We start from the raw sequence: 26,189 nt of genomic DNA, 5'->3' as shown, positions 1-26,189 counted from the left end.
GACGGTATTGCGTTTGCAAGGGTCTCAACAAGGGTGTCAGACTGTGGAGACGAATTTTGCGTAGTTGCAACGGTCTCAACAGGTGTCAGGTTGCTGGGCTGAGATTACGTGGCGGCAATTATTTTATTTTTTTTGCGTTTTATATATTTTTTTCCTTTTTGCGTTTTTTTTTTTTTTTGCATTTTGTAAGGGTCGTGTGTTGCAAGGGTCTCAGCAAGGGTATCAGACTGCTGAGATGATTTGCATGGTTGCAAGGTCTCAATCAATAAGAATTGGGTTACTGAGAAAGGATAGAAACACCTGGTTTGTTTGTACCTTAAGCAAGCAGTATAAGGTAGAAGGACAACGCCTGTTTGAATCGTAGGTTCCGCAGGGGCCACTAATGAACGATATGGGAGAGAACGAATGGTAGCAAATTGATAAGACATAAGAATGTAATAACAAATCTTACTTGCGACAGTGGGCCATGCGAGTGAGTTTGCGGCGGACTGTGGCTGGAGTGAAACATGTCGGGAATGTGTAGCGTGATGCCGTGCATGGGGCAAAACAACGAGGTTTGGTGTAGAAAATAGAACACGAGAAGTGCGTATCAATGCTTTGTAAGCTCCACTGCGGGAACCAAACATATGGTACAGGTGACACCATGAGTGGCCACGAATTTGACATGACAAACAAGCTAACGAACAGTGAACGTGCGACTGGGTTTGCTTTGGACTGGAGTGGATGTGCAACACATCCCAAGAGTGTGGTGTGGCGCCATGCATGACGCACAGGCAATAACTTTGGAAAATAAATGAGAGAGAAGAGCCGTGTACAAGCAATTCGTAAGTTCCGCTGCGGGAACTAAAACACACGACATGGGGGGAAACAATGAATGACAACGGTAGAAAGTATGCAATGTATCTGATACAAAACGGTTGTAAAATGCATGAAATGAATCCGATGCGAATTGATAGTAAGGAGTATTGAACGAATCTGATACAAATTGGTTGTAGAGTGTATGCTACCCCTTGCTTTGAAACCGAACACCTACCAACCACCCATCCCCCCAGGCTAATCAAGTGCAGACAAGGCACCATGTGAGTCCAATTACCACCTCAATCTGCCAAAGAACCCATACAAACACATGTCAATCTCCAAATGGATTTACAAATGAATTGTATGTTTGGCAGAAGGAAGTTAAAAATGTATTATGCCTGAGCCAAATGATGTTGAAACATGAGCCAAAGTAACTCAGAAGCAGGTTTTTTCCCAAAAGGGATGCAGGATAGGAAGCATAACGAATTGTAAGATTGCACAAGATACGAAAAGGTTTGAATCCTACCTGCGAAGTAAGCGGGAACCGCCGGCGAAGACCATGAAGGGAGAAGCCGCAAAGCGCTTGCGATTTCGAATGCGATTGAATGCGCAGACTCACGGACATGAGGTGAGCTGGAAAGAGTCGGCCCAGTGACGTGTAGTACCGCACACTGAACCGACAGAGAGCATGTGTGAGTGGGCTGCTTAAATACCCTCCGGGCTCCTCCCATAAACTCAGGCCACCATACTGGCCTTCTTATATATACGTCCCCTTTAATTTGCAAGCCGTGTGGTCCCGTGCGCTGCCCTGTCGCAAGCTTCGTGACCGTGCCTGCGGGACCCACGGACTTGATGTCCGCCAGGGTCCCACGATTGGGTCACAGGGCTGAAGAACGGTGAGATGTCAGTGTGAACACCTCCCCGTCCTTCCCCTGCCATGTCATTGATCGTCTGTTCCCTCTCATCGGGAACAGCGATCAGTGACGTGTCACGGCAAGCCACGCCCTAACAGTTAGAAGCACTCCCTAGGTCACACTTAACCAGGGCCGATCCTAGGGTTACAGGCCCCTGGGTGCAGAAATATTTCTGGCGCCCCCACATGTTCATGGTCATTTTACTAACTCCTCTTTACAAATGTTTCTATGGCAATGACTCAACCACAGAGATGCTCCCCCACAAAGAATTTGTTACCCTGGGATCCTTACATGATCTCTTAACAATAAACACAATACAGGAAGAGAAGCAGAGTACTTTATTGGGACCTGGAGGGGGCCTCTCTGATGGACACAGAGAGGGCTTCTGTTAGATCCCCCAGACATACTACAGACATGATACAAGAGATGGTCAGAGACTGAAGACTTAGTACAGGAGACGGTCAGAGACTGCAGACATGGTACAGGAGATGGTCAGAGACTGCAGACATGGTACAGGAGATGACCAGAGACTGCAGACACAGTTCAGGAGATGATCAGAGACTGCAGACATAGTACAGGACATGGTCAGAGACACATCAGTTCTGGATGGACACACCCTGCCTAGGATCGGCCCTGCACTTAACCCCTTCAGCGCCCCCTTCACTGCCAGTGTCATTTTTACAGTAATCAGTGCATTTTTATCGCTGTATAAATGACAATGGTCCCAAAAATGTGTCAAAAGTGTCCGATGTGCCCGCCATAATGTCGCAGTCACGATAAAAATCGCTGATTGCCGCCATTACTAGTAAAAAAAAAAAAATATTAATAAAGATGCCATAAATCTATCTCCTATTTTGTAGACGCTATAACTTTTGCGCAAACAGATCAATAAACGCTTATTGCGATTTTTTTTATACCAAAAGTATGTAGAAGAATACGTATCGGCCTAAACTGAGGAAAAATAAATGTTTTTTATATATTTTTTTGGGGGATATTTATTATAGCAAAAAGTAAGAAATATTGTTTTTTTTTTTCAAAATTGTCGCTCTATTTTTGTTTTTAGCGCAAAAACAAAAAAAAAATGCAGAGGTGATCAAATACCACCAAAAGAAAGCTCTATTTGTCACATGAAAAGATAGAATAAAATATTTACAAAAATGTGAGGGGTGTACTTACTTTTTGTGAGATACTGTCTATAAAAAATAAAAACATCTGCACAGACTTGTTCATAAGATAAAGGTATAGAGCCCACCCTTTTGGTATCAGTTGATCACACAAACAAAAAACAAACAAAAAAGTCAACACTTTACCATGTGCAATAATAATTATTCCTTGACTGAATAAATTATCTTTGCTTAGGAGTCATACATAACCCCCTCAATACTGGGCAATTTCACCCCCTTCCTGCCCAGGCCAATGTTCAGCTGTCAGCGCTGTGACACTTTGAATGACAATTGCGCGGTCATGCAACCCTGTACCCAAATTATTATTTTTTCAATTATTTTCTTTACACAAATAGAGCTTTCTTTTGGTGGCATTTAATCACTTGCTTGGGTTTTTTTTTTTTTTTTTTTTGGAAAAAAAAATGAAAAAAATACCAAAAATTTGGATAAAAAAGTTTTTCTTAGTTTCTGTCAGACCATTTTGTAAATAAGTAATTTTTCTCCTTCATTGATGTGTGCTGAGGAGGCTGCACTGATGGGCACTGATGAGGTGGCACTGATGAGGAGGCACTAATATGAAGCACTGATAAGCACTGATAGGCAGCACATATGGCCAATGGGGGGGGGGGGGGCGAAAACGAACAAAAATAAATAAATAATTGCAGCCTCACTGTGCCCATCAATTGCAGCCACTGTGCCCATCAAATGCAGCCACTGTGCCCATTAAATGCAGCCACTGTGCCCATCAAATGACACCACTGTGCCATGCCATCAAACGCAACCACTGTGCCATCAATTGTCGCCACTGTGCCCATTGTCACTCCGTGCCATCAATTGTCACCACTGTGCCCATCAATTGTCACCACTGTGCCCATCAATTGTCACCACTGTGTCATCAAACGCAGCCACTGTGCCATGCCATCAAACGCAGCTACTGTGCCATCAATTGTTACCACTGTGCCATCAATTGTTACCACTGTGCCATCAATTGTCACCACTGTGCCCATCAATTGTCACCACTGTGCCATGCCATCAAATGCAGCCACTGTGCCCATCAATTGTCGCCACTGTGCCCATCAATTGTCACCACTGTGCAATGCCAAACACAGCCACTGTGCCATCAAACGCAGCCACTGTGCCATGCCATCAAAGGCAGCCACTGTGCCATCAATTGTTACCACTGTGCCATCAATTGTTACCACTGTGCCATCAATTGTCACCACTGTGCCCATCAATTGACACCACTGTGCCATGCCAAAAGCAGCCACTGTGCCATGCCATCAAACGCAGCCACTGTGCCATCAATTGTTACCGCTGTGCCATCAATTGTTACCACTGTGCCCATCAATTTTCGCCACTGTGCCCAGCAAATGTCGCCACTGTGCCCAGCAAATGTCGCCACTGTGCCCAGCAAATGTCGCCACTGTGCCCAGCAAATGTCGCCACTGTGTCCATAAATTGTAGCCACTGTGTCCATAAATTGTAGCCACTGTGCCCATCAATTGTTGCCACTGTGCCCATCAATTATAGCCACTGTGCCCTGGAAAAAATGGTGAACCTGATTGGCTGAGGCGCCCGTCAGTCTTATCCAAGGAACGCACCCCCCCGTGCGTCCCTGGGATAAGCTGTGGAAGCCTATTACAGCCTGAGGGCTGTAATCGGAAAGCCTTTCAGAGCCTCTGACTCTGATAGGCACTTCCACAGCCAACCAGCTGCCGCTATTCAGATGGCCGGCGCTCACCAGGGGGCCGGCCAACTGAATAGTCGGCGGCAGCGGCAACAATACATAGATTCATGCAATGCATGAATCTATGTATTGTAATCAGTGGCGGTGCGGGAGCCAGAGGGGGCGGCGCTCCGGCACCCTCTATACACGCACCGCCACTGGTGAGGCAAGGAGAGACGATAAACTGCATCTCCTTCTTTACATGTGATTGGCTGTGATTGGATCACATGGTTAAAAAAAGTGGCTATTTGACAAGATGGGGTTGCGGCATGTGCCAGTGACATGGCACCCCCCCCCCGATCACCGTGCTGTGAACCTCCGCGGGCATGCGATTGTGGCTAAACGGGGCGTTGTCATATGACGTCGTCCCAGAACAAGAGACACCTCGCTCTGCCGTCATTTGTCTATACGGCGGGTGGGAGGCGGTTAAGAATATATATCCTTATAAATTTGTAACTCTCAAGCCTCGTACACACGACTGGTTTTCTCGGCAAGAACCAGCAAGAAAACTGCTGGCAGAGCTTTCTTGCCGAGAAAACCGTTCGTGTGTCTACGAGGCTTTCAGGTTTCTCATCGGGAAATCAGGCCAGAATCTCGACGAGAAAAATAGAGAACGGCCCCGTACACACGGGCAAGAATCTCATCAGGAAAAAAACGTCGCTTTTCCCGACGAGATTATCGGCAAGAATCTCTTGCCGCCTAAGTGTACACACAGACCTTTCAAAAGAACCGCGGTTCTCTTGAAAGGCAAGAACCCGGTGACGTCATTGCGTACGACGAGCATGCGCTCGTCACATTCGATGCCGTCGCCGCCATCTTGCTTCACCCTACCTATGCCGTGGAAGCTACTGTGCATGCGTCAAAGTCATTTCAAGCATGCGCGGGTTTCCACGGCGACAGATAAGTATACACACTCTCAGGTTTCTCGTCGGGAAACAGGCCGACAAGAATCTCGAGGAGAAAATAGAGCTTAGGTTCTCTTTTTTGTTCTCGTCGAGATTCTGTCCAGATTATCCCGACGAGAAACCTGAAAGCCTCGTACACACGAACGGTTTTCTCGGCAAGAAAGCTCTGCCAGCAGTTGCCGAGAAAACCGGTCGTGTGTACGAGGCCAACCTCCTGCGCTCTATTTTCTAATCGAGATACTTGTCGGCCTGTTTCCCGACGAGAAACCCGAGAGTGTGTATACTTACCTGTCGCCGTGGAAACCCGCGCATGCTCGAAAATGACTTTGACGCATGCGCGGTAGCTTCCACGGCATAGGTAGGGTGAAGCAAGATGGCGGCAAAGGCATCGCATGTGACAAGCGCATGCTCGTCTTACGCAATGACGTCACCGCGTTCTTGCCTTTCAGGAGAATCACGGTTCTTTTGAAATGTCAGTGGGCCGTATTCAGATACAATGTAGTATCTATCCGTGCGGCGTAACGTATCTCAGATACGTTACGCCGCCGTAATTTAGGGCGCAAGTTCCGTATTCAGAAAGAACTTGCGCCCTATGTTACAGCGGCGTAACGTATGTGGTCCGGCGTAAGCCCGCGTAATTCAAATGTGGATGTGTGGGCGTGTTTTATCTAAATTTACTGTGACCCCACGTATTTGACGTAGTGCGCATGCTCGAAATTCCGCCGCAAATCGTCATTGCTTTCGACGTGAGCGTAAATTACTTCCAGCCCTATTCGCGAACGACTTACGCAAACAACGTAACATTTTCAAAACTCGACGTGGGAACGACGTCCATACTTAACATAGGATACGCCTCATATAGCAGGGGTAACTATACGCCGGAAAAAGCCCAACGTAAACAACGTAAAAAAATGCGTCGGGCAAACGTACGTTTCTGAATCGGCGTATCTTGCTCATTTGCATATTTGACGCGTAAATATACGGAAGCGCCACCTAGCGGCCAGCCTAAAATTGCAACTAAGATACGACGGCGTAAGAGACTTACGCCGGTCGGATCTTAGTCAAATCTATGCGTAACTGATTCTATGAATCACGCGCATAGATACAACGCCGCACACTCAGAGATACGACGGCGTATCTGGAGATACGTCGTCGTATCTCCTACATGAATCTACCCCATAGTGTACAATCGGGCGGCAAGAGATTCTTGGCATGAATCTCGTCAGGAAAAACAACTTTTTTTCCCTGGCGAGATTCTTGCCCGTGTGTACGAGGTCTCACAATTATAGCTCTCCACCGTTCTCTGTTTACACAATTAGTACGGTGGAGAACTTTGTCTTTGAGGGTCGCAATATTCATTTCATATTGATTGCGGACAGCCTTTATTTACATTTATTGCCTGGTGGAAAGCACTTAAGAGGACATGTTGGATGTTGTGTGCCATCATAATGATACAATATATTTATCCACAGAAGCGTGTTTGGATGCTTTGGCATATGATTGCGTCTAGGTGATACTGTTGAAAAGGTAATTGAACATCCAGAGGGCCTCTCAGAAGTTTAATATTCACAGAGCAATTTTAACACCTAATAGAAGCCAAAATCAGCTAAATCCCTATTGACAAGCAAATATTCACTGGATAATGCATCTTCAAGTGGCAACAAGGTGAGTTATTTAACCACTTGCTTACTGGGCACTTAAACCCCCTCCTGCCCAGACCAATTTTCAGCGCTGTCGCACCTTGAATGACAATTGCGCGGTCATACAACTCTTTACCCAAATGATTTTTTCCAAATAGAGCTTTCTTTTGGTGGTATTTTATCACCTCTGCGGTTTAAATTTTTTGGTAAAAAAAAGAAATTACAAATACAGAATAAAAAAAAAATATATATTATATTTTTTTATATTTTGTTATAAAATTTAGCAAACAGGTAATTTTTCTCCTTCATTGATGTACGCTGATGAGGCTGCACTGATAGACACCGATAGGCACTGATAGGTGGCACTGGTGGGCACTCATAGGCGGCACTGGTGGGCACTGAGAGGTGGCACTAATGGGTGGCACTGGTGGGCACTGAGAAGTGGCACTAATAGGCGACATTGATAGGTGGCACTGATAGGTGTCAGTGATGGGCACTGATAGGTGTCAGTGATGAGCACTGATGGGTGGCAGTGCTGGGCACTGAAAGGTGATAGTAATGGGCACTGATAGGCAGAACTGGTGGGCATTGATAGGTGGCACTGGTGGGCACTTGCAGGTGGCAATGGAAGGTGACACTAGTAGGGGGTACTGACTTCACAGAGGAGGTAGAATTGCCTCCTTCCTCTTCGGGACCGATGTCCCTTTCAGTTCCCAGAAGGCAGTGCGCCCCATTCACCACAAGACACCGCGACGCAGGAGGAAGAAGAAGAGGGCCGCGGTGGAGGAAGAGGCAGAAGAGATACTTCCGCATAGCAACAGCCCTTTCTGGTGAGTATAATTTTTTTTTTTTTTCAATTTTTTATATATATATTTTTTTTTTGGAAAAAAAAATATCTGGGTGCCAGGGGAAGATATAAGTATGGCCATGTTCCCTCCCACCCCTGACCAATTGCATACCGGTGGATGGGTCTACATGCAACTCCCCCCCCTCCCCCGGGGGGGCATGCGACTAGAGGGATTAATTCCTACCCCCCCCCTCCTACCCCCCCTTCTCTATCCTCGACCGCCTTTCCCCTTCCTATCTCTTTCCTTTCCTCGTTACACTTCCGATCTGTCTCTCTAACCCCGAACTTCCTACATGACCCCCGTCTGGGGGTCCTCCCGAATAAAAAAGAAAATGGTGGGGCCGGTTGTGCGGTTCGGACATATTGCTATGATGTCTACCACAGGATGGGGAGCTCCCCCCCCTTCTTTGAGAGCCACAGCGGGCTTGTTGCACGCGGCGGCTTTCGGGCGCTCCCCGGGGACGCAGACGCAATTAGGCACTGGCGGTCCATGGGGGGTACCTGAAGGGAGGTTAGCGATGGCTTTTATACATTATGTTCTGCTGTTGTGTAATTTATACATTGCGCGTACTGTGTGTACTATTGTGTTTATTTTTGTCGGCCCGCGCGGCCTTGTCCCTGTTTTACAAATACAAAAAAAAAAAAGATATAAGTATGGACAATTGGTCCAAAACAAAGCTTCACTTTGTACAGAATATCCAATCGGGTGCAAGGGAAATAATAAAAAATTGCAATTTGCATGGACATGATTGGATAGTGAAAATCAATAGCGCTTCACCACATTTACTAAGCTCTGGAGAAAATGAGTGTAACCGCACCTCTAAAGGGCACAGTCTATTTGTCTTTAGTAAACCAACCCCCCCTGTGTCCCATGCCGCAAACAACATGCATAAGGTTGTTAAACAAAAATGAGACTTACACGTGCGCTCCTTGAGGTCCAGGATGTCGTTGTTGGCACAGGCGAGCTCTCTGATGATCTGCTTGTCTTCGCGGTTCTTAGCCAGCCAGCGATCGCACTGGAAGCGGAACGTCTTGTTCATCAACTCGTCTCTTACATCTATAAACTCCAAGTGCCACCCGGGACCGACCCCTGGAACACAACCAAAGCCAATGTCATCCAATCATCACTCCTATCGACTGTTACATATCTTAGGAGGCTTATCCAATAAAGCTGTGCAAAGAAAAAGGAGGTGAGGACATATCAACCAAACAGACGACAGCTTACCAAAGTCAGGATCTGGGGTTTACTGAACTCTGCCCTATAGAACTGCCTGTGTCAGACCGGCCAATCGTATCCCCTGAACATGGGGTCACCTCGAAGAAAATTAAATCATGCAAAAGGATACATTTTCCCTTTTTTTTATTGAGAGTTAACCGCTTGCCGACCGTGTCCTGTACATTTACGTCGGCAGAATGGCACGGCTGCGCAAAGTAACGTATATTTGCGTTACTTTGAATTTCGCGCAATGCGTGCATGTGCGTGCCCCTGCCGCAAGCTCTGTGACTTCGATGTGCGCCGGTGTCCCACGATCGTGTCACGGAGCGGCAGAACGGGGGATGCAAGTGTAAACAAGGCATCTCTCTGTTCTGCCTAGTGACAGGACAGGGATTGTCTGCTCCCTCTCATCGGGAGCAGTGATCAGTGTCGTGTCACAAAAATCCCCACCCCCACACAGTTAGAATCACTCCCTAGGACACACTTAAAGGGGTTGTAAAGGTACAATTTTTTCCCCTTAATAGCTCCCTTTACCTTAGTGCAGTCCTCCTTCACTTACCTCATCCTTCCATTTTGCTTTTAAATGTCCTTATTTCTTCTGAGAAATCCTCACTTCCTGTTCTTCTGTCTGTAACTCCACACAGTAATGCGAGGCTTTCTCCCTGATGTGGAGTGTCGTGCTCGCCCCCTCCCTTGGACTACAGGGGAGTCAGGACACCCACTAACACGCAGCTCCTTTTTCTATCTGCAACGTAGAGAGCGTCCTGACTCTCCTGTAGTCCAAGGGAGGGGGCGAGCACGACACTCCACACCAGGGAGAAAGCCTCGCATTACTGTGTGTAGTTACAGACAGAAGAACAGGAAGTGAGGATTTCTCAGAAGAAATAAGGACATTTAAAAGCAAAATGGAAGGATGAGGTAAGTGAAGGAGGACTGCACTAAGGTAAAGGAAGCTATTTAGGGGAAAAAAAAATTATACCTTTACAACCCCTTTAACCCCTTCCTACCCCCTAGGGGTTAACCCCTTCCCTTCCAGTCACATTTATACAGTAATTAGTGCATTTTTATAGCACTGATCGCTGTATAAATGTAAAGAGTCCCAAATAGCGTCAAAAGTGTCCGCCATAATGTCGCAGTCACAATAAAAATCGCTGATCGCCGCCATTACTAGTAAAAAAATATATAATAAAAATGCCATAAAACTATCCCCTATTTTGTAGGCACCATGGGCCGGATTCAGATAGGAGATACGACGGCATATCTCCAGATACGCCGCCGTATCTCTGAAAGCGGGCCGTCGTATCTTTGCGCCTGATTTAGAGAATCAGTTACACATATATTTCCCCAAGATCCGACCGGCATAAGTGTCTTACACCGTCGTATCTTAGGCTGCATATTTACGCTGGCTGCTAGGTGGCGCTTCCGTATAGTTACGCGAGGAATATGCTAAATTAGGTATTTACGCCGATTCAGAAACGTAAGTTCCGCCGGCGCATTTTTTTACGTTGTTTACGTTAGGCTTTTTTCGGCATATAGTTACCCCTGCTATATGAGGCGTAGCTAATGTTAAGTATGGACGTCGTTCCCGCGCCGAGTTTTAAAAATTTTACGTCGTTTGCGTAAGTCGTTCGCGAATAGGACTGGACATCATTTACGTTCACGTCGAATCCAATATGTCCTTGCGGCGTACTTTGGAGCAATGCACACTGGGATATTTCACGGACGGCGCATGCGCCGTTCACAAAAAACGTAAAATACGCGGGGTCATCTTAAATTTGGATAAAACGCCCACAACATCCCCATTTGAATTAGGCGGGCCTACGCCGCCACACATACGTTACGCCGCCGTAACTAAGGGCGCAAGTTCTTTTTGCATACGGAACTTAGGCCCAAAGTTACATTGGATTCAGATAGACGAATCTATCTGAATCCGGGCCCATAACTTTTGCGCAAACCAATCAATAAACGCTTATTGCGATTTTTTTTTTTTTCCAAAAATATGTAGAAGAATACGTATCGGCCTAAACTGAGAAAAAATTTGCTTTTTGTTAAAAAAAAAAAATGGGAATATTTATTATAGCAAAACATAAAAAATATTGCTTTTTTTTCAAAATTGTCGCTCTATTTTTGTTTATAGCGCAAAAAATAAAAACTGCAGAGGTGATCAAATACCACCAAAAGAAAGCTCTATTTGTGGGGAAAAAAGGACGCCAATTTTGTTTGGGAGCCGCGTCGCACGACCGCGCAATTGTCAGTTAAAGTGCCAAATCGCAAAAAGTGCTCTGGTCTTTGGGCAGCCAAATGGTCCGGGGCTAAAGTGGTTAAGGCACATTCCATTACCTTTTGATAATAATAGGCAAATTCTTTTTTATTTGGATTTATGATGGGAGTAAATGATGATAATGTCGGCTTTAAGAAGACTTGGTTCTGCTTTTCAAGAATGCTGCAGCTCATCAACAAAAACCTTTCCTCTTCGCATTTAATCGGGATCTCTCTACCGATGTTCACTGGGGGGGTTGGGAAGAACAAAGTTTAATAACAGCCAATCTAAGCTCAGGCTATTGGAATACTTTATGTCTCTAATGACAGATGTCAGCTTCCATTCTTGTAGAGAATTCCTTAGGATCTTCCAAAGGGAGAAGCCTATGTGTTCTCCACACTGGTCCCCTGCGGTGAGACCGCCGGCGGATAAAGACTCTGTCCGCTTCACACAATGGTAATTGTTTTTCTGACAAATCGGCCGCCAGCTGGATTGAGTCAGTGGTGCGGAAGATGTTGAGGATGGGCGATGTTGAAAAAGGTAGCTGCCCACTAATAGGCCCTTACACAACCCGGACCCAACCAGATGTAACCGAGGCAATTACTTCCATAAGGAGGCTGCATTCAGAGAAGTGGGTGAAATATACATTGGGGTCTTCAGAAAGCAGATTTGACAAGCCTCACTAATTAGGAAGAGGAAGGTTAGAAAAGAAAAGGAAAGTATTTGTTCCCAAAAAGACTCCCTACAGCACAGTGGGAGTTCTTCTATCGGCTACATCTGAAGGTTCATGGACAATGGTCCAACCAAGATGTGTCGTCCTTGTAATCCATCTATTTAATAGGGACACCAGATATTGTACCCTTTTTTATTTCAACAAGATCAACCTTAAAGGGGTTGTAAAGGTTCGTTTTGTATGCATTGTTGGTTCCCCTTACCTTTTCCTTCAATTTCCCTTCTAAATGTTTTTTTTTTCTTTGTCTGAATTTCTCACTTCCTGTTCCACCTCAGTAATGATGGGGTACTAGTATCGGTACCAGGACAACCCTAGTTATAAGGTACCCCAGAAGTTTGCATATTCCATGTTGAGAATTACTGTAATGTAAGGTTTGTTTTATTCCAAATTGAAATTCAGACAAATTTGGAGCAAGGGGGCAGAGAATGCTCATTCTACGGCATGCAATAGCAGTGGAGGACAGAGATGCAGCTTTGCATCCTTGCTTTGGGTGTTGCACAAGCCTGTACTGGTACTGAACACAAAGCTCCCAACTTTCCCTGATTTCGAGGGATGTCCCCCCTGATTTGGAACAATGTCCCTCTTTCCTCCTAATTTGGTCTGATCTATATAGTTGTATATAAAATGCCCTTTTTATCTATCAAAAAGTATTTTCCAGCGCCAAACCTTTCATCTGATTTCTAAATTGCTGCATTTGTAAATTCCAAAAGCCAATATAAAGGAATAGTAGTGGTAAAAAAAAGCACTTGTGGGTTTAACCAATCTTGTTTTTTGGTACAATTCTCCTTTAAGGGGGCGTGGCAAGGGGTGTGTCCTATGCCTGCATACTTTTGCTGATAGGTGTCCCTCATTCTCATCTCACAAAGTTGGGAGGTATGTGAACATACTGCTGTAATGCGTGTACTGACATCCAGGAGGAAACTAATCATGCGCATTGTGACTGGTCCAGCTCACCTTTGTGTGAGTAGCTCACAGTGTGCAGTCAAATCAGAATAAGCAATTTCAGCACAGGAGAAGAGCCGGTACAATTGTTCAAGATTGGAATTCTGCTTTCAGAATCTTGAATTCACCTTGGAGCTCTGCGACCTTAATAAATGCTCTTTACCTGCAACCTCATGTATTCCAGCGGCTGACATGCGCGCCCCGCAGTGATAATCCTCACATTACTCACCAGAGTTGTCATGCCACACGCGCACTTTGCAGAGGTCGCCCAGGCTTAGCATATCTGGAAAGCGGAAAGAGTCCATCTGATTTTTCTCAAACTTGTTGGTGTTATTCGACTGCTTCATCGCAAGTGTTCCGCTGTCACCGTTCTCTCCAAAGATTGTCAGGAAAACGTTGGCATCGGTACCGCCACCTGTTATTAAAAAAAAAGACCAAAAAAAAACAAGTCTTCATCTTCCTTTTAAATAATAAACCAAAAACATTGACTGGAACGAAAGCAAGATTGCTAGTTACAAAAGGCCGACACTGATATCTTGCCCTTTATTCAGTAGAGATACTGAAGGATGGTGTTTCCCTTGTATAGGTATGCAAGGTCAGCTGGCCCACATCCCTAGACAATAAAGAACAAATCACAGAGAGTGCGTATCCTCTAAATGGGACTTTAAATTTGGTTGCTGCTAACACCTCATTGATTGGTAGAGATCAATAGCCAGATTTAGATAGACTGGCTTACTTTTGCGGCGTAGTAGCGTATCGCATATACGCTACGCCGCCGTAAGTCAGAGAGGCAAGTGCTGTATTCACAAAGCACTTGCCTCCTAAGTTACGGTGGCGTAGCGTGAATGGGCCGGCGTAAGCGCGCCTAATTAAAATGAGGATGAGGGGGCGTGTTTTATGTAAATTACTCGTGACCGTCCGTGGACATATCCCAGTGTGCATTGCTCCAAAGTACGCCGCAAGGACGTATTGGTTTCGACGTGAACGTAAATTACGTCCAGCCCCATTCACGGACGACTTACGCAAACGATGTACATTTTTCAAATTTCGACGCGGGAACGACGGCCATACTTAACATTGACTAGGCCAGCTATTTGTTCGACTAACTTTACGCCGGGAATTGCCTTACGTAAACGGCGTATCTTTACTGCGACGGGCAAGCGCACGTTCGTGAATTGGCGTATCTCGCTGATTTACGCATTCTAGGCGTAAATCAGCGTTAACACCCCTAGCGGCCGGCGGAACTAGACAGCTTAGATACGACGGCGCAGGCCGTCGTATCTTAGCTAGGTTTAAGTGTATCTCAGTTTGAGCATACACTTAAACATACGACGGCTTAGATTCCGAGTTACGACGGCGTATCTACTGATACGCCGGCGTAACTCTTTGTGAAACTAGCCACAAGAATATTGTAAATACATTTTATTAGAAAAGATTACAAATATTAACTATCACAAATGTACAAAACTATCAAAGGGGGCAGGATGCACAGATAACAATATGGTGATTCAATTGTACACAATACAGTTACTAACTCTATCGACATTGATTTAACAATAGCAGACTCAGCGTTTCACGGTTATTGAAGGTAAACCTCTTCTTCAGGGGAAAGGGGTTGCGCTGAGACAATATTACGTCTGTAATCAAAAAAGAAGGAAAAAGACAGAGTTGACACCAGGGGCGGACTGACAACTCATAGGGCCCCGGGCAATAGGAGATTATGGGGCCCCCAGCCAATAGGAGATTATGGGGCCCCCCAGCCAATAGGAGATTATGGGGCCACACAGTATGCACACACACATACAGTATTCATACACAGTATACACACACAGCATACATACACACAGAATACACATGCACACACTGAAAAGGTACTGGAGAGGCAGGGCAGCTATAATCTTGGGATTTTTAGACCAAAAGGATGTCAGTAAGGGACATTTCAGGGAGAGTTTTACAAAAAAAACACAGATTTTGACATACTGTCCCTGGTTTTACTGAGGCTAGCAACCCTGATGGGGCCCCCTAGTGGCATGGGGCCCTCGGGCAGTGCCCGAATGGTCAGTCCGCCCCTGGTTGACACTTACCAAAGAAAACAGACCACTGGATTACAGGTGGTCAAACAAGCATGATCTGTCCACAGCGCCACAAAACCACTTCAATTGGATCATAGATGGCTGGGTCTTGTAGTCTCTAAGGTGGAGTTCTGACATCACTACACAGTCACGTGTCGACTGCGGCCATATTTGTGGTTGGAAACAAATGCTCTTCATGACAGGCTGCAGCCTTTGATATGCCTGTTTTTATCTGACAAAATGTGAGTACCCTGGCTGTTTTTTTTACAAATAAATTTTGCCTGGTTTTAATACTACACCGTGAGGAGTTGCCTTTCTTGTATTTTTTGTATGAACCTATGATCTTCCATTTGGTGAGACTACAAGACCCGGCCATCTATGATCCAAATGAAGTGGTTTCGTGGCGCTGTGGACAGATCATGCTTGTTTGACCACCTGTAATCCAGTGGTCTGTTTTCTTTGGTAAGAGGCCCGGTGAGTTGATGTTCGGAGGAGGATAATTTCATGTTCACCTGATTGTGTCTTTGTTTACACCGTGGGTGATTCCAGCTACCTTTCCTGAACAAGGACATTACTTTAAACACTATGGACTCTAATGTCCCATACACACGGTCGAAATTCCCAACAGAAAAAGTCAGATGGGAGCTTTTGGTTGGGAATTCCGACCGTGTGTATGCTTCATCTGACTTTTTCTGTCGGAATTCTGCTTTTTTTCCTTCCTTTTTTTGTTTTGTTCCAATACACACAAAGGGAATAAACATGTGTAAATGTCTGGGGTGCCAACAATTTCGGCCATGACTGTAGGTTGCCTTGGGTAATATATTTCTTCTCCCTGCTGTTTATTTTGGTTTATCCAGCACTATAACAGATACTGGCCAAAAGTACCAATGGGAGTTTTCAACAATTTCTATCTGAAATCCAGACGTACTGCATGACCACCTCTCTGCGGCTAATTTCTGGGCAGCGTGAAAAGTTTAGGTAGGTTTGATTTTCCTTGTGCTACAATGCCCTGAAATCTCCCTACCTATAGAAAGCTGTAAACTAAAACTCCATTATAGAGGTTGTCATATTGAATATTTTATTTATTTTTTGCCCTCATTATGGGTTTGTAGGGACCCTGAGTGGCATCAGGCCCTTTCATCCTGAATAGGCCCTGCCTACTCTGTATGGGGGTTTCGGATGCTTGAAACGCCCTTTGTGGAACTGCAGCATGTGTACGGTATACCTTTCCACCTCTCAGGTGCTATACCCCTTCCCATCTCATTTTGGATCTTGCAAGGCTGCAGCTGATCGGCTTTTTAATCGGATGTCATAGATGTCTGCAAATATGTATACAATATATATGTGCTTAGTATTTATCTCTCAATACATGTTTTGAATATTATATAAACATATGACAAATTTGTTCTGGGCATCTGAATGAAATGTAGTACATTAGATGTTCTTACAAATCAGAGAAGCCCGTAGCAAAATACGTAGTATTAAGTGAAGGGCTGGCATGACTAGGTAGCAGAAAAACAGCAAGGATAGGGGTTAATTTTAAGGGGAGTGTAGTTAGCAGGTCAGGGCGGTGGCCGGAGTTAATTTTTTCCCGGGGTAGGAGGGGCCTGGGGGTCCGGAGGTCAGTTGGTGGTCAGCATTGGAAGAAGCAGCTCCCACCCTCCCGCCCTATATGATGTTATTGTATATATTTTGTGTGTTTGGATGAAGGGTTAGTGGTTGGGGATTTTTGGAGGCAGTAGAAATTTTGACCAATTTGGCATAAGTGGGGAACCATCAAAGTATGGGATCCTCGGTTGATGCCAGTTAACCGTGGTTTAACTGGAATCGAGAGATGGGTATCATTGTGGGGAAGGTGTAGAGTGGTATATGTTGTAATATTAATATATATGTGTAGGTATGTATGGCACAATATATTGTATTGCATTACCATATTGACCAGGAATTCGGTTGAACTGTCCAAGCCAGCTGAATTCTAACATATGAAAGGGGCAGCTGAAGACCCTTTGATGTGTTAATCTTATGCAAGACTACTTAGGAGGTATTTATTGATGGTAATTAGACTTGAGGGGTATTCATTCATGGGAAACATTTGGTTGACCTGGAAGAACCCCTCCCTCCAGTGTGAGACCTGTATATTCTCTGTATGAATATGGCACAGGTCTAGGAAAAGATGAGACTTTGAATCACTCTGTTGGATTTGTATCGTCTGTGGAATTTGGACTTTATTCTGTCTTGGAAGTCAAATAAATGCATTCTCTGGAGAGCCTGGTGTGTTGCTGTGGAACAACTTAATTTATAGTCATCATACTAACACCTAAATATCAATTATCTAACCGGACGCCAATATACATTATATCACTACAGTATGGTCCTTGAGTTGGCGCACTGCGACTGGGACCCTGGATGGCCACGCTGATACGAAGGAAAATTGGGTCAATGTCTTCAATGATACTCAACAGGGTGAAAATGTATCTGTGAAGGATTGTTTTGTGTAAATAAAAATGTTATGGTTGATATGTTAATAAAATGGCTGATGCTGCCAATTTTACTCCAAAATGGGTGTCGCCAGGTTATTTGTAGGTTAAGTGGAGAGTTTGGGTAATATGGCCATAGGCGTTTGCATCTGTCTACCATAGTCATGTCTTTTTTTCTTCTTTTTTGATTACAGACGTAATATTGTCTTAACGTAACCCCTTTTCCCTGAAGAAGAGGTTTACCTTCAATAACCTCAAAACGTTGGGTATGCTATTGTCAAATCAATGTCAATAGAGTTGGTAACTGGATTGTGTACAATTAAATCACCATATTGTTATCTGTGCATCCTGCCCCCTTTCATAGTTTTGTACATTTGTCATAGTTAATATTTTTAATCTTTTCTAATAAAATAAATTTACAATATTCTTGATCTCTACCAATCAATGAGGTGTTAACAGCGACCCAAATTAAAGTCCCATTTAGAGGATATGCACTCTCTGAGTGATTTTTTTCTTTATTCAGTACAGGGACTACACATTTCAACAGTTTTGCAAATTTAGAAATTAGGCCAATTTTCATACACTAATGCTGAGCATGTAACTTGCCTCTTTTACACCAGAAGCAGCCAATCACAAACATACCTGTGACGTCGCTAGTCTTCACTTGGATGATGTATGTGGTGGTATCAACCATCTCCTCCTCATCTACTACGGCCGCCAACTCGCACGACAGTTGCCTCTTCTCACCTTTGGTCTTTGACAGCCAGTCATCATAGGTAAATGTCGTCTCTTCTTCATTACTCATGTTTTTCAGTATTATCTGCCCAGACCATATGACATATGTCAGAGGGTTACTGTCACATTGGGAGAAGGTCCACCAGGTAATGAGTATCTTTTAAAAAGCACCTGTAATTTATCAGGATGCCTAGCAATGCAAAGTGGTGGTAGACATTGTATTTGGTTCTTCCAATGAGCAGAACTCAATAAAAAAAAAAAAACACAATATTATATATTGAATTAAATATGAAGTACTTGTGCACTGCTATGGACCTCACAACCAACCAAAACGAATATACAAAAGAAAATACCAAGGTCTATGGTCATCTTGTGTGCCATGTCCGCTGTCTCTGATCGTCTTGTGCCATGTCTGCAGTCTCTGACTCTCTTGTGCCAAGTCTGCAGTCTCTGACTCTCTTGTGCCATGTCTGCAGTCTCTGATTGTCCCTTGTGCCACATCCGCAAAAGCTTGTCTTTTACAGTGAGGGAAAAAAGTATTTGATCCCCTGCTGATTTTGCCCACTGACAAAGAAATGATCAGTCTATAATTTTATATTTCAATATTTTTTATTGAAAAAGGAACAAAATCCCACACAACAGTGCCTGTGCTTGTTTAATGGCTGTTCGAGCACCAGAGCCGTCACATGGGATCAGGGAGATTCCCTGTGTAAGCTCTAATTGGGATCAACTTGGTTCTTACACAAGGCATCTTGTTCCCGGAGTAGCGAAGGGAAGGAAAGTATAAACTGTTGCATGGGTCAGTTCACTTTAACGTAAATGCAGGAAGCATAAAAACGCTTATTTGTTACCTTATCAAGATACCACTCAGGACGGCTTCCTTTCCCATCTATCCAGACCCTCATCTTCTTGAAGGGTGCAATATCAGCAATTTCCATTACAAACGTGTCTCTTTGACCTCTCTCAAACCTGAAAGTGACATGGGCAATGAGGTTTAAATAAAACCTACCGATTTTTTGCATATAAATAAACAAACAATTATACCGTGCAAATGGTAAAAACAATTACTGCAAATGAGAAGCAGCAAGTTCATACAAGATGAGCAAGGACTAGAATGCGCATGTGGATGAGCAATGGCACATAAGTGCGGACATGTAGGTTTTGCGCACACATTCAAAGATTCTTGCGCTCAGTAGCCTATTTAAACTGAGATTCTGTCTGGCCTCAGTGCTGAATTGTCTTCAGCTCCGGGTCGTGTGTTCTTGGTTCTTAAACGTCTGCTAACCTTGTTCCTGACCCGGCTACAACTGACACCTCTCTTGGATCTCCCCTGCCTGTTATGTCTGCTGCTTGTTTGTGTTACTGACCTCGACTTTCTGACTACGTTTCCGCCTCCTGATTGGTACCTTGCTCCCAGGACGTTACCGACTTCTTCCTGTTTCTGACCTTGAACCTGATCCTGACCATGCACCTGTTTGCCTGGCTGCTGTTGAACAAGGCCTGTGACCAGACTCCATACTACCATTGGAAGAACTTCTGTGTTTCCAAGCTTCAGCTCACTACTACGACTTCCTGGCACCTGCACCACTTCCACTGCCCTAGCAGTCCCTGTTTCCACTGCTAGGAAAGCAGTGGACGGGAATTGCGTAAGAGGCTGCCCCAGTCATCGTGGGCACCACTGCCAGGTATGTAACAGCATGTAGCATACATCACAGTACCAACAACCTGCTGCACTACCTATCACTACCTGCACTGTGCCCCTGACAACGTCATTTATAACCAAATGCAGAGCTGGAAATCTTGACGTCACCACGCATGAGAGATCACGATTGTAATTGTGGGAATCTTAGTTTTGTGGATGCTGATCCATCGTTGTGAGTGCTTTTAACACAGTCGCTCCGAAACGTAGAGCACTTATCCACAAAAACAATTCAGGCTGGTTCAATGACACATACAAAAGAAAAGATGTTGCCCCTGCAGGGAAACCAAGAAGTGGTGTCCCCTGGGACAACCAAGAGGCTACTAGGGCAGTGACGGACAGTCAGTGTAGTTTAAAATTATGTGTTTAATAAATAGTAACAAATTACATTGTACTTTATACACCTGGGACAATCATACAAGTATAACACTATAGGAGCTAGAGTAGCTCTAATTACAACCTGTAATTCAATGGCCGGCCAAAAAATGCACGTATGAAGCTAGTTCATATAACGTGCAACAAACAACACATAAAGAGACATGGACAATGACAAACATGTGGGACATAAATAACTATGGCGATCCGGACGCCAGATGGATCACTTTTGCTGTCAGTTCTATTCGGAAATCCGATATAGTATACTTGGCAATGAGCCTTCGTGAGAACAAAGGGAGAATTGGCAGCAAAAGTGCCCCCGCAGTGGATAACTGAGGTTACCGGACCTGAATTCCGTAGGAATAGTGGTCTTGCATTCATGAACCTGATGGCTAAATCTGATAAGGGTTCATGTGTATGAGGCTTGGGCATGCATTTTGGGTAAATTACAAAATAAAAGAAAATAAAAAATAATAATAATTCTGTGTGGGCTGCCCTGCCTGCAAGATGGATGTGTTGTACAGTTCCTATTTGGTCTCCAGAGATTCCGATGTATGAAGCGGTTAGATGCAAAGTTTGATTAAAGAGTTTATATGTTACCACCGAAGATCTGCATTGTAGACTTCCTGATGTCAGCAGAGCATGTGAAAAAAGATTTTGGAACGATCTTACCAGTAAGGTTCACAGGTTCACAATGATCCGGGATCCGTTGGCTAATGATTGCCTCCAGACTGTTGTATTGTCCAGTCGCTGTAGTCGGCGTCCGTGATCAGTCAGATGCGCCTATGTGTGTCAGCGTACGGGGAGGATAATGCGGCCATACAGTCCGGTCATGTGATTCAGTTCCCACTGATCCGCTAGGCTGGCAAGTCCGGCTATACACTTCAGGAAGTAGGCAGTATGTGGCTCTGATGCGCACCAGAGTGCAGAACAGCTGAAGAAGCCTGGAGAAGAAATCCCACAATGGAAAACCGCACAAACTACAAAGCACTCACTAATAAATACCACAAAGCAATATTCAAAGCAAAAAAAGAACATTTCTCAAACACCATCTCAAAAGCCATAAACCGTCCCCGCGAACTCTTCAAATAGTCGCTCAGACTATGAACCCCACCTGACTAGAACCTCCAGCAAATGAAACTCAAGAATTCTGTAATGAGCTAACGGATTTTTTTATCGACAAAATTGAAAACAATCTGGAAATAATTCAACAGAAAAAAAACAACCAACCTTACTCAGCCACAGCAAGAGGAGGAAGTCAATACAAACATTATACAACCGACAAATTTTGAGCTGATCCCGATCACCATCAACACCACCAAAAACATCATCAGAAGCCTTCGAGACAGCACATCACCAAATGACACCATTTCGACAAAACGCCTGAAAGAATGTACTGATATCTTGGCACCCACCATAACACATCTCCTAAACCAATCATTCAAAGAAGGTATTGTTCCAATCTCCCTCAAGCAAGGCATAATCAAGCCCCTACTAAAGAAACCTAAGCTCGACCCTAAAGACCCAAATCACAAGCATGAACACCATCTCCAAGATTATTGAGAAAGCTGTAGTACAACAGCTACAACTCCATTTGGACACATATAAACTCTTAGACCCACTTCAATCAGGTTTCCGCTCAGGCCATGGCACTGAAACGGCACTTCTCAAAATGTGGGATGATGCCCTCGAAGCAGCAGATGGCGGAGAATCATGTCTCCTGGTGCTGCTGGATCTCAGTGCAGCATTCGACACTGAAGACCACAAAACTCTACTCATTCGCCTTAAAGAAGTAGCAGGAGTCACAGATGCAGATCTACCTTGGTTCGCATCCTTCCTGGAAAATCGCTCCCAGACAGTAAAACTAGGAGCCTTCACCTCAAACTCGAGAAATTTCTTGCGGAGTCCCTCAAGGATCACCCCTGTCACCCGTTCTCTTCATCACCCCTTTATCACTCCTGTCACCTTCGCCCACTCCTCAAACTCATCAGTAAACAGGACCTGTGCTACCACTCATACGCTGACGACACTCAACTCTACTTTCGCATTACCGGGAAAAAAGACCAATATAACGGTCTAGAAAAATGCCTCACATTGATTGGATGACTGAGAGCTCCCTCAAACTCAATGGATCCAAGACAGAACTTCTTCTCCTCCACGCATACCAAAAGACAAAAGCTGAGACTTCATGGATACCACCCACCATTCTTAGACAGATGATCACCCCAAGCACCAAAGTCAAAAGTCCCGGAGTCACCTTTGACTCTGAAATGTCGATGGATGCATAAATAAGATAAGTAGTCAGCGGATCTCACCATCTCCTCCGGCTGCTGCGTAGACTCATCCCCTTCATCCCAGAAGAAGACATAGCAGTAGTAGTTGGAACTATCATCAATTCCCGACTATGCAAACTCCCTCTATATTGGACTACCTAAATATTAGATTTTGCATCTACAAGTCGTCCAGAACACAGCAGCCAGACTGGTAACAGGGAAAAAACCCTGGGAATCCATCACCCCTTCACAGAGGACCCTTCATTGGCTAACCGTAAAGGATCGGATCACATTCAAGACCCTCTGTCTTACCCACAAGTGCAAACAAGGAAACGCTCCTCAATACTTGTGCGATAAAATAAAGCATTACACCCCCAATCGTATTCTCCGATCAACCAACCAAAACCTCCTCCACATCCCCAAGTCCTGTGGTGAACCTTCCGTATTTGCTCTCGTAAACTCTTCTCTTGATTGTAGACTTTGACAATTATATGCTCACCTCCTGGAGAGTGTCCTTCACTTGTCTGGATGTTGTGAATGGATTTCCCGTTACCATAGAGAGGATCCTGCGATCATCCACCACTGTTGTCTTCTGTGGACATCCAGGTCTTTTTATGTTGCTGAGTTCACCAGTGCGTTCTTTCCTCAGGATGTACCAAACTGTTGATTTGGCCACTCCTAATGTTGCTGCTCTCTCTCTCTCTGATGGATTTGTTTTGTTTTTGAAGCCTTACAATGGCCTGTTTCACTTGCATGGACAGTTCCTTTGAACGCATGATTTAGGTTCACAGAAATAAATTCCAAATGCAAATACCACACTTAGAATCAACTCCAGACCTTTTACCTGCTTAATTGATGAACAAATAACAAAGGCATAGCTTTTGATTTAATTGTCCAATTACTTTTGGTACCTTGAAAAAGGGGAATGGCTATTAAGAGCTGTAATTCCTAAACCCTTCCTCCGATTTGGATGTACATACCCTCATAACCTGACAGTGTGCAATTTCAGCCCATATCCATAATATAACTATAGCTTGAATATGTTTTGGTAAATACCTGAAAAAAAAACTAAAATTGTGCCTGTGTCCAAGTATATATATGGACCTAACTATACATGTGGTGTTAGCAGTGAACATACAGTGTTACACACATGAGGCTGATTTACATTCACAAAGACCTTCAGAGTAAATACAAGAACCTAGTATATACCTAGTATATAGGTGTCAGACTTTTGTTTATTGTTTGGTGCACAGACTATTTCTAAGCTCTTCACTGGATTTTTTGTCTACTTTTTCTTCACAAATTTGATCTATGTTTGTGGACGTACAGTATATTAATTTATTTAATTGTAAGGCACTTTTTAATTTTTAAGCGAAGCAGGTTTTTGATACTTTAATTATTCACATAATTAAATATTGATTTTTTTTCAAAATTGTCGCTATTTTTTTGTTTATAGCGCAAAAAATAAAAACTGCAGAGGTGATCAAATACCACCAAAAGAAAGCTCTATTTGTGGGGGAAAATTTACGCACATTTTATTTGGGTACAGCATCGAAACGGGCGCGCAATTGTCAGTTTAAGCAACGCAGTGCCAAATTGTAAAAAGTGCTCTGGTCAGAAAAGGGGGTAAAATTAAGTTAAGGTCATATACCTGTCTCCACATTTTGGCAACAGCATTTCATCGGTGCTCCCACTGGCCCCGTAACATATCATGTAAATATTGGCATCGGTACCTCCATTGGGAACATCACCAGTGACCACAGTGACTTCATGGAGAACCTGGAAGATTCAAAAGACAACACTTCTATGTTAGAATACATTCACTTACAGTATTTTTGCATATAAATGAATGTTTTGCAAATACGGCAAAATCAAATGTTCTCAGGTCATATGCTCTGCAAGTTGAATGTGTAAATGGGGAGAATACCACATTATGACCACTAGGTGGCACTGAGATTCAAGAAGGAACACTCAGAATGCGTCACTTGGCCTTTAGTAGATACAATTTCGGGGACAAATGCAGTTGACTGTTGGCCCATTCACTCCACCCTCATTCTTCTCAGACTTTTACACCTAGTATTATTTAGAACCCCTTCAGGTGACTTGACCTTGATCCCTTCTCGGCTGCATGAGACCCTTTTGAGACGATTTCTCAGCTTTGTACTATTTACCTCCTAAAGCCTCGTACACATGGCCGGTTTTCCCGACGGGAAAACTGTAAGGAGAGCTTTTGCCCGGGAATCCCGGCCGTGTGTTTGCTCCCTCGCAGTTTTTCCGCAACTGCCCAAAAAACGCCGGACAAAAAAGAGAACCTGCACTCTTTTTTCCCACCAGGATTCCCAGCTGACTTTTTCCTGGCAGTTTTTAGCACTTGGAGCATACACACGGTCGGGATTCCCAACCAAAGCTCTCATCTGAGTTTTCCCGACTGGAAAATCGGCCATGTGTAGGGGGAAAAGTTACCCCTCTGGATTTCCGACTGAACTTTTCCCGCCGGAAATCCTGCATGTGTGTACTAGGCATTACAGTTCAAAAGTTCCTTCCTCTTCATTTGCAGATTGTATGCGCAACTATATCCAGGATACTGCCTTACTGACAATGGACGCAAACATTAGGGACTTGTTAGACAGCCCTTTCTCCATGGAGGAGCTCCTTGCTGCTATTACAGGTATGCTTGCTCATACATGCCCTGTCCCGGACGGCTTTTCCCCAAAGTTTTACAAGACTTTCAAGAATGTTTTAGTCACTTTCTTACTGCAAGATTTCAACTCTAGGGCCCGGATTCAGAAAGGATTTACGACGGCGTATCTCCAAATACGCCATCGTAAGTCCAAATCTGCCGCGTCGCATCTATACGCCTATTCAGAAAGGCATTTACGTTAGAATTCGTCCAAAATACGACTGACGTAAGTCTCTTACGCTTGGGGTGCATATTTACGCTGGCCGCTAGGGACGCTTCCGTATATTTCAACGTTGAATATGCAAATGAGCTAGATAAGCCGATGCACGCGCATGCGCCGTTCGTGAGGCGCGTCATTTACGTGGGGTCACTGCATACTAGCACATTATGACTTAAACCGCCTGGGACCCCGTTTTTTTTTGGCGCAGTTTACTACTGCTTTAAATATCTGGGTATCAGAATTCTTTCTGACTTGTCTTTGCGCTATTCTGAGAATTATACACCTCTTCTCCAACATACCTTGCAGGACCTGAAGATTTATGACCGTACCACTTACTGTTGGTTTGGCAGGATTGCCATTCTGAAAATGAATATTACCCCCTGTTTCCTATATCTGTTATAAACTCTACCTACTGTTTCTCCTTGGGCCTTCTTTTAAAACCCTTCAGATGGCCTTTTACAAAGTTAATTTGGGGGTCAAAAAGGCACCGTCTCCATAGAACTATAGAACAAAC

The 26,189-nt window shown here is 44.3% G+C and overlaps 1 protein-coding gene across 1 annotated transcript in view; it reads right to left on the bottom strand.

The window, feature by feature from the left end:
* LOXHD1 (lipoxygenase homology PLAT domains 1) overlaps positions 1-26,189 on the bottom strand; it is a 328,148-nt gene that overhangs the window by 19,990 nt on the left and 281,969 nt on the right. Inside the window, exons 36-40 of the mRNA XM_040336339.1 lie at positions 24,427-24,554; positions 19,280-19,397; positions 18,336-18,513; positions 13,374-13,559; positions 8,913-9,083 (exon numbers count right to left, since the gene is read on the bottom strand). Coding sequence (XP_040192273.1) covers positions 8,913-9,083; positions 13,374-13,559; positions 18,336-18,513; positions 19,280-19,397; positions 24,427-24,554 — 781 coding nt within the window. The remainder of the gene's footprint in view (positions 1-8,912; positions 9,084-13,373; positions 13,560-18,335; positions 18,514-19,279; positions 19,398-24,426; positions 24,555-26,189) is intronic.

The sequence above is a fragment of the Rana temporaria genome, chromosome 1, assembly GCF_905171775.1.
Source record: "Rana temporaria chromosome 1, aRanTem1.1, whole genome shotgun sequence".
NCBI classification, from domain to species: Eukaryota; Metazoa; Chordata; class Amphibia; order Anura; family Ranidae; genus Rana; species Rana temporaria.
This window is presented reverse-complemented; position numbering and strand designations above follow the sequence as displayed.